Source organism: Rhopalosiphum maidis, chromosome 4, assembly GCF_003676215.2.
Source record: "Rhopalosiphum maidis isolate BTI-1 chromosome 4, ASM367621v3, whole genome shotgun sequence".
NCBI classification, from domain to species: domain Eukaryota; kingdom Metazoa; phylum Arthropoda; class Insecta; order Hemiptera; family Aphididae; genus Rhopalosiphum; species Rhopalosiphum maidis.
The window spans coordinates 13,459,731-13,468,434 of NC_040880.1; the positions used below are offsets into that span (position 1 = coordinate 13,459,731).

At 26.2% G+C, this 8,704-nt stretch overlaps 1 protein-coding gene across 1 annotated transcript; it reads left to right on the top strand.

The window, feature by feature from the left end:
• Positions 1-3,396: 3,396 nt before the first annotated feature.
• LOC113548375 (probable nuclear transport factor 2) lies at positions 3,397-5,332 on the top strand. The gene is made up of 4 exons (XM_026949226.1): positions 3,397-3,645; positions 3,816-3,887; positions 4,990-5,088; positions 5,150-5,332. Exons 1-4 carry the CDS (start codon positions 3,529-3,531, stop codon positions 5,261-5,263), a joined length of 402 nt encoding a protein of 133 aa, XP_026805027.1. The 5' UTR covers positions 3,397-3,528; the 3' UTR covers positions 5,264-5,332.
• The last annotated feature ends 3,372 nt before the right edge of the window (positions 5,333-8,704 follow it).

Consider the following 8,704-nt stretch of genomic DNA (forward strand, 5'->3'; position numbering starts at 1 on the left):
ATAACTGAAAATCTGAACAATATGTTATCAACTATAAGAATTATCAAATCAAGACATGTCGATAGCACAGTCCATAGATAATCACTTCACTCGTCACTCTTCAATTCACTCTACGAGTTCCCATGGCGGTCTTTTTGAAAATTTCTCACCGTTTCGTTCGCGAGTCGTCAGATGCCAACTCGGTGGTTTACTAGTTTCGTCGGTAGAAATTCTTTAAATCACGATCAAACGATTTAATAATTTCATTAATAGATGATCATACTACGTCGGATAAAACGTGTTTATATACGTGTTGTACTGTTGTCGTATTCTATTACGGCATGAGGTCGTGACGTTTCTACGTTCTAAATCTCGACTGTCGAACTTATGTATTGTGACGTATGGTGTCGTGTAAAGGGCGCCGGTGTTCGATATCTCTTGGAATAGATTATAGGTATGGGACCTAGGCATTAAAATTCAACTTTTACGCATTTAAACCAAGACCGCCAAAACATTGAGTCATCAAATCATTATTATTCATTATCATCTACTTAATCACAAAACCAAATTTGTGATTGCTAGAATTAGTAGTCGTATTAATAGTCGTGTCTCCGACCTAGGGTATTCACTTACACCGAGTTATATGGGCAGTTTGGAATAAAAATAAAAAAATCGGTACTATAGGTAATTGATATTATTATTATATTTTAACACAGACGGGGGAACTATATATTTTAGTAGGTAACTATAAACATAATAATTATTTATTTATTTTACCTACTAAATGCCGGTAATTACACATATTGAATATTTATATTTTATACATTCATTTTTTGAAAATTATTATAAAAACATTCGCAAGTTAAGTTATGTAAATATAAATATAAACTAAGTACAGTTTAAACCACAAAATATATCTATTTGAACTATTTGAAACAGGGTTGACAAAAATACGGGCTTTATTGAATAAACCCAACCCGGTTTATTTAAATAAAGCCCCAAAAAATGCCAAAATCCGGTGGTTCTTATTGTAAAAGTAATTCTGTCAGTTTTATCAGGCTTTTTCTAAAAAACTCATCTGAAAAAAATCAGATTTTTTTTTAATTGACATAGTTATAATATTTTTGTTTGGATTATTCATGAAGTATATTTACAAGAAAAGTAAATATAAACTTAATTAATGCTGATATTATATTAAAAATAAAAGATTGTTAACATTTCTATTGACCATTGATGTGTAATTTTTTCCATTTTATACTTTTAATTTTACCTAACTAATTAAAAAAATAATTACCTACAACATTTTTTTCAAATCAGTTTATTAATACTTTAATTGGAAAAATAAATTATACCTATAAGGTAAATTTTTCTGAAAAATAACTCAAGTTTAAAAAAATAAAAGTGAATTTATATTTTGTCCAGAAAATCATGCTAGCATGAGTTTTTCGGGTTGGGCATTTTCGTAACAACCTTGATTTGAAAGTATATTAATTTTATAAAAGTATTAGTTTTATTGTAAATTGAAGTATCTATCCTTTTTTCCTGTACTACTCCCTTTTAAACCCACCATGAGAAAATAAAACAAACTTTATTAGAAAAAATTATCAAAAACATCTCTTGTTCTAATTCCTTACATTGTTACATCTTCAACTCCGATACTCCAATACTTTACCATGTTAAGACATTCGTACTAATTGTACCTAACCTATATCCATCAATATGGAAACTATCAACTATATTACTACTTTACTAGCATACTTCTTCCGGAAATAAAACAAAACCATTATATATAGTAACTTTCTACAGAATACTTAATTACTTTATTTTTGTGTATAACTTAATATTTTATTATTTTAAGCTTTGCCTCTAACAAATAAAAGTCCTAATTACATACATTTTAGTTGTAGACTTGAAACGGAGCAATGAATATATTGGTTTTAAAATGAAGTGGTTTTTTTTTTTTACTTTTTTGGTGTGCCTATCATTTCCTCCGGGAATAGTAAAATAATTATATCCAAATTTTAAGAGTTGTTTTGGTTAAAAATTAGGAAAAAGAAACTTACGACGTAAGTTATATTACTATTACCGTATATTAGATTTTTTAACCTTATGTATAAATCACAAAAACTTTAAGAATTTTCAACTTCAAAATTCCTTGCAAACATTTGGTTTTTAAGTGTTTATAAACAAAAATTGTGACTAACGATTTTTTATTTTTTTTTTTTATTACGATATGTACAACTTATAATAAACCTTGTATTAAATTTTAAAGATTTTTTAGATTGCCAAATTTTTTTATAGGCATTTCAAAAAAAAAAAAACTTAGAAAAATCGAAAATTTCAATTGTCTATAAACAGCTTAAAAATGCTAAATATTTTAAAAATTTAATCGCAAATAGATAACGCTAATATAAACAATTGGTGAAAATTTCAAGTATTTTCAATTATTCGTTTTTGAGTTACAGCAAAATAAAAAAATCGATTTTGTCAAAAAGTGGTTATGCGTAAAAATTCCTGTTTTTCCGTTACTTTTTCAGGATTTTTCCTGACGCTTTTGATAACTACTGGACATTTTTTACTTTTGACTCCCCAAAGTATATACAATTTACTTTTCAAAGATGGGCTGAAGTTAAAAATAAAAGCTCTATTACTACTCCAAAACGTGGTGAGAGAAACAAAAAAAAATACACATTATCGTAAAATCAAACAGAATTCAAATTGCAGGGCTTTATGCAGAGATATTGAGTCTTCTCAATTAGCGTTTACACGCTGCGTAATATTTAGGATTTGATGTAAGGCCTTACAAATATTAATATAAAATGACTGTAAAGCGGGGCCTCGGTCCACTCCTTGAAACCACCACTGGTTATCGCTATACAATATATATAATATTATAACATATATATTATAATAAAATATGTTAATATAAATTAGTCAACAATTAATAATTTAATTTAAATACCTATATGCAAAATAATAATGATTTATATATATAATAAATAATGGAAATTAAAAAACAAAAATAATTTAGACCTGTTAATTACTTTGAAAATCCGGGGCTTAGTTTACACATCACATGATAGAAAATAATTTTTCATTGTTACATAATTCACTATATTACATAATTCAATAATTGTTATAATCTTACCTCAAATTGATGTGATTCTCAACGTTTCATCTATAATTGATATTTTGTATTTCATAATTAAGTAATTGTAAACTTGCGTCAATGTGGAGGGAAACATGTAAATAAATAATTGAAAATTAAAATATAAATAAAAAAATTTCACACACCCACAATAAAAGGCAAATCAAATCTTCCCGCTTTTTACGCATACCGTTTTCGCTTATCAAACGTTATCTATTAACCATAACCCTGGTAGTAGAAAAAAATTAACGTCTATCTGTATTCTGTGGCCTATGCAGTATGCGGCTATGCTTCTACTTCTGCTTATAAAACAATTCGCGAATGAATGTTGAATTGTTATATTGCACATTATTTCTCGTCGGACTCAAAAACAACCTCTGTCGTTTAATTACGCTCACAATATGTCTATGAATCAATTGAATCCAGCTTACGAAGCTATTGGAAAAGGGTTCGTACAACAATATTACGTGCTGTTTGACGACCCGTCCCAAAGGCCTTCGTTGGCCGCAATGTATAACGTGAGTGTTTTTTTTAACATAGTGTGATGTCTACCTACTACTTGTTAATTATTAAATTATTGATTATTATTTATTAATTACTATTATAGTATAAATCGAGTGAAAAATTAAATCTTGCGGCATTTGAAGTTTAAATATTTCGATCATGAATATATTTGTTTTTGTTACAGCCGGAAACGTCTTTTATGACTTTTGAAGGTGTTCAACTACAGGGTACAGTTAAAATAATGGAAAAATTAAATGTGAGTTTATTAAAAAAAAAATATTTAACCCGTTTTGTTGTACTTAACAATCGTACAAATTTTTTGTTCAAAATATTTCTAAATTCTATCAAAAAATGTAAAACACTGTAATTGTCTTGTAGAAAAATAACTAATAAGTACGTACTTAACTTATGATTTTAAATAGGTAAAGTAATAATGTACTTTGTATTTTATAATTACTTATTTATGCATAATCAATTACCATGTGACTACAATGTTAATCATTTGGATTTAGTAATAACTTTTGATATGCATTTTATGCAGTTTTAACCTTAGGAAAATACCTAATACTTTTATTTATTAACTCTACCTGCCATACTTGTAATATAGTAAATTTTTTAGAATTATTTCATAAAATGTATTTAAATTTTGAAATATATAGTTACTAAGCCTTTTAAATATTTTAATATGAACATTGGTGTTGTACAATTTAATATAGTATTAATGGTTTTCAATTGTATTATAATTTAATTCAAATATTTTATTTTAGTATTAGTCTAGTTCACCAAAATCTATCAAAATTTAATCTATTATATTATAATGAATACATTTTAATTACATTTTTTAATTTATTACTTATATAAAACTATAAAAATAAAAAGTAGGTACCTTTATATTGAATATGCTTACCTGTATATTATTATAAAAATGTTTAAAATGTTACAAAAACATAAATATTACTGGTATAAAATAACATTATTATCATAAAAAATATATAAAATAAAAAACATAATCTGTATATTCAATATATAAGCATTTTTTCCAAATCAATTTGAAAAATTCACTAATATTTTTATCAGTTCTTAACTAACTGTCTTAGACGACAATTAATTTTAATTAGCTTAGTTAAAATTTGCTATTGGTTTGTGTTGTTGGCATTAATAATACAATCTTAAAAACAAATAAATATGATTGATTAGGTAGCTCTCAATAGTTTTTCATACAATTAAAAAACATGAATATATAAAACATATAACACAAGTATTTCTTTTTCATTGATTATTTGATTATCGTAACTTGGATCTTTTTAGTTTAAAATATGTATATAATAGTGTTCTAAGTTATATTTTTTTTTTTTTAGAGTTTAACTTTTCAAAAAATCAATAGAGTTGTAACTTCAGTGGACTCTCAACCAATGTTTGATGGTGGTATATTAATTAATGTCTTAGGTCGTTTACAGGTAAAAAATGATTTATTTATATTTATAAGAAATATTTTTAATTGATTTTTTTATATTCCAGTGTGATGAAGATCCACCTCATCCATTCAATCAAGTGTTTGTATTAAAATCAGTAGGTACTACTTTCTATTGTGCCCATGACATTTTTCGTTTAGGAATTCATGATACTATGTAAAACATTGTAACTATTATATTGTGTTTAATGTCACTTAAATGTTGTCAATAAATCAGTTTTGGTAACTAATGATCATAAAAATAATTTTTTAAGCATGAATATGTATAGTTTTTCAAAAAACAATTGTATCCTCAATTTAATTAATTTTATCTCATAAAAAGTTTGATTTGCTGAAATAGATTTTACTTGAAAGTTTATTTTTAGTACCATGTTAACTAATTATAATTTTAATGTAGATTTAAAACTGATCAGATTTTATGTTTTTGGTTTTATTAATTATCTGTCTACTTACACAAATACATAGAATTAAAATTGTTAAGAGTTATTTATTATGAGTGTCCATTAAACAACTAAATAAAAAAAAAATTAGAATCATTTTGAATTACAGTTAAGTTAATTATGAAATATATTAAAAATAATATGATGTATTTTTGTATAACCTATAAATACAACTATTACTAATTTCGTATTTTTTATTTGTTCCTTATCAAGTTCTTCCATATTATATAATTTTTTTATTAAATTTTTATTTTGGATACATTATAATATGTTAGTGGCGCACTATGTATAAGCATGTAACTTTTATTATTATGTTCTATGCCTCTATAGGCACGGTCCCAGAGCAAAGATCTGAGGGGGGCTCAACAATTGTTTTACAACACAAATACAATTGTAATATAATATAGGTACTTTATTCATAATTTAAACATTTTGTCATAACAGTAGGTATAGGTAATCAATGTAATAAATAAATTATTGGTTATTTAATATATAAAGTGACAATATGATAAAAGAAGTTTGGATTTTAATAGAGAGAAATAATCTCTGGGAGGCCTTAGCCCCCCTCTGAATCTGTCACTGGGTATAAGTAATGTATATTCTGATATTCAATATCTAAATTAAACGGATAGTACAGTAGCAGAAGTAGAAGTAGTTTGTAAGATATAGGTATATAACTATATAAGTATCTATAATTTTTTTTCCGTATTTTAATGTTTTTAGTACTTTATATTTCACATTTTATTTTTATGCAATATTATTTGAAACTGAGATTGGTGCCACTGTTATATATTATTACAAGTTTGGTATATATTTATATTTTATAGTATTATTTAATGATTTGAAAAAATATTTATTCAAAAAATTGAAAATAAATTCATTATTATAGTTATTTGATTGAATCATCATCATACATCAATTCTGCATGGTGTATTAATTGTTGTAAGCTTTTTAATGCAGTTATAAAAATGGTATTATTGTGAATTTAACTAATCCTTGTGAGACTTAAAATTAAGCTTCTTCATTAAATTTGATTTTAAAGACATACTACTGGTCACTGGATTAGAAAGGTGGAAGATTAATGACTTTATTTTGTGTACTAAACAATGTGAACAGATTTCTGTCTTCTGATAAAAACTTCAGTGAGTTTACTTACTTAGATTTCTCCATTAAGTTCTTCTTCATGACTTATTTATTGAATCATTTTTCTTATTTTATTATAGTGTAGATCTATAGACCTTAGTTTTTTGCATAACCACAGAGCTTATTTATCATGGTATTCTACTATTCTATATAAATATAATTGGGTAGAGGGAAGGAATGTATTTTTTTTTTTTTTTGTCTGACCCCCTTTAAGAACTCTCAACTTATTTCATAAATTCTTGTAGAAATTGGATCCGGCTTGTATTTTTGAACATTCTTAGGCAAGACTACGAGTTTGGAGTGATAAAGTCGATACTGATTCCCTCGACAATAATAAGCATATGTGATGCAACTATGCAAGGTGCATATATGTATTATGTATACATATATAATATATATATTTTTGAACATACAACATTTTATTTTAAGACCCATCATATTATTAATTTGTTTTATTTTATATTCTTAGTAGGCCTTTTTACTAGTTTCTCTTTAGATTGTTTGAAGATTTAAATCTAAGTGGAGCGTGTTGTGGTTTGATACGTAGATAAGAGCTGTTGGTAATCATACGTAATGTTATTGATTGGAAGGTTTGAATTTTATTAGTGTTTATTTTCTTAGCAGTTTCCCATGATTCGATGTTATAAAATACCACATTAGCTTTAATAAATGTTTTATATAGAAAGAGATTGTTTTTTATGCTAATTTTTAAATGTTTTCATTTATATAGTTTTTTTCCAAATGCATAGGCAATAGAGTTAGTTATGCTGCTGTGGCGTGTATGGTGTATGGTATGTATATAATTTTTTGTATTGTGGGAGAAGGGTTCAGAAAAAAATCGTCAATATTACAAACATTATCATATGCGTTTAATCTTTTATCAAGTTCAGACAGTTCAGTAACTAAACGATTAATAATAACGTAAAAAGTATCAACCACTAACTTCTTTATTTCGTAAAAGTTTGAATTTGCTTTAATTGTACCATTTGAGAATTTTTTTTCTTACACTTTCTTCTCCACAAGGTAAAATATTTGTTGATAATTCCTTTGCTTTGTTTTCAAAATTTACAAACATTAAACTTCTCCTTTAATGAACTAACACAAGTATATAATCCTTTTAATAAATTTACAGCTGTTAACAAATATCTTCTCGGTTTTTGAAGATATATTTAGGGTATATTAATAGATATTTACCCCTCTTATATCTTTTTATTCTAAATAATATAGATATACATAAATTAACATTTTATAACAAAGATATACTGATATTAGATTGAGAAAATGAGAATCGTTTGAAATTGAAAACAATTTTTTTTACTTTTCGGTACATAACTGTATTTATTTAATTTTTTTCTTTTGTGGAACGTTGAGCAATAATGCTCCCCCCCAAGCCGAGAGCTCATGGCATTTGCACACATCGCACACATGTATGACACGCCACTGGGCTCCAGGGATGGAAATAGTTTTTAATGTGAGGGTTGCTGTGATTTTGAAGGCGATTTCTGAATTTAAGTAATATAATAGCTTGTTTGTTTCAGTGATTTAAGAATTGTGGAGATCTATGTAAAGAGTGTGGTTTGATATATAAGGAGAAGCATTAGTTATGAGTGAAGATTTTTTTATTGGAGATTTGGTATTTTGGCAGTGCTCCAGAGCGGTATACTGCAATATAACCAGATGGGCTTAAAAAGATTATAGATGGGAATTTTGGTTTTGAGGGAAAGTTTTGAATACTTACCAAGGATTGGTTTGAAATAGTTGTGTCGTTTGTTTAATTTTAATTTAATTTTGTGAAAGTGTAGCTCATGCTTGTTGTTTACGTATACCTACCGGATGAGGATAGCAGTGACAAAAATGTACATTAAAAGGTAATATTCGTATGTTTGTACCTTATTGTACATATAGACTTAAAAATTACTTGAATGATTTTGACGAAATTTTTGAGTATTTTGTACTATGTTCGAATATATACGATATACCTACCAAGTGTCCAAGTACTATATACTAGAGGTGGCCAAC

Coding starts and splice junctions, on each gene's coding strand:
- LOC113548375 (XM_026949226.1), top strand. CDS start 3,529: ATGTCTATGAATCAATTGAATCCAGCTTACGAAGCTATTGGAAAAGGG. Junction 3,646..3,815: donor CGTTGGCCGCAATGTATAAC/GTGAGTGTTTTT, acceptor TTTTTGTTACAG/CCGGAAACGTCTTTTATGAC. Junction 3,888..4,989: donor AAATAATGGAAAAATTAAAT/GTGAGTTTATTA, acceptor TTTTTTTTTTAG/AGTTTAACTTTTCAAAAAAT.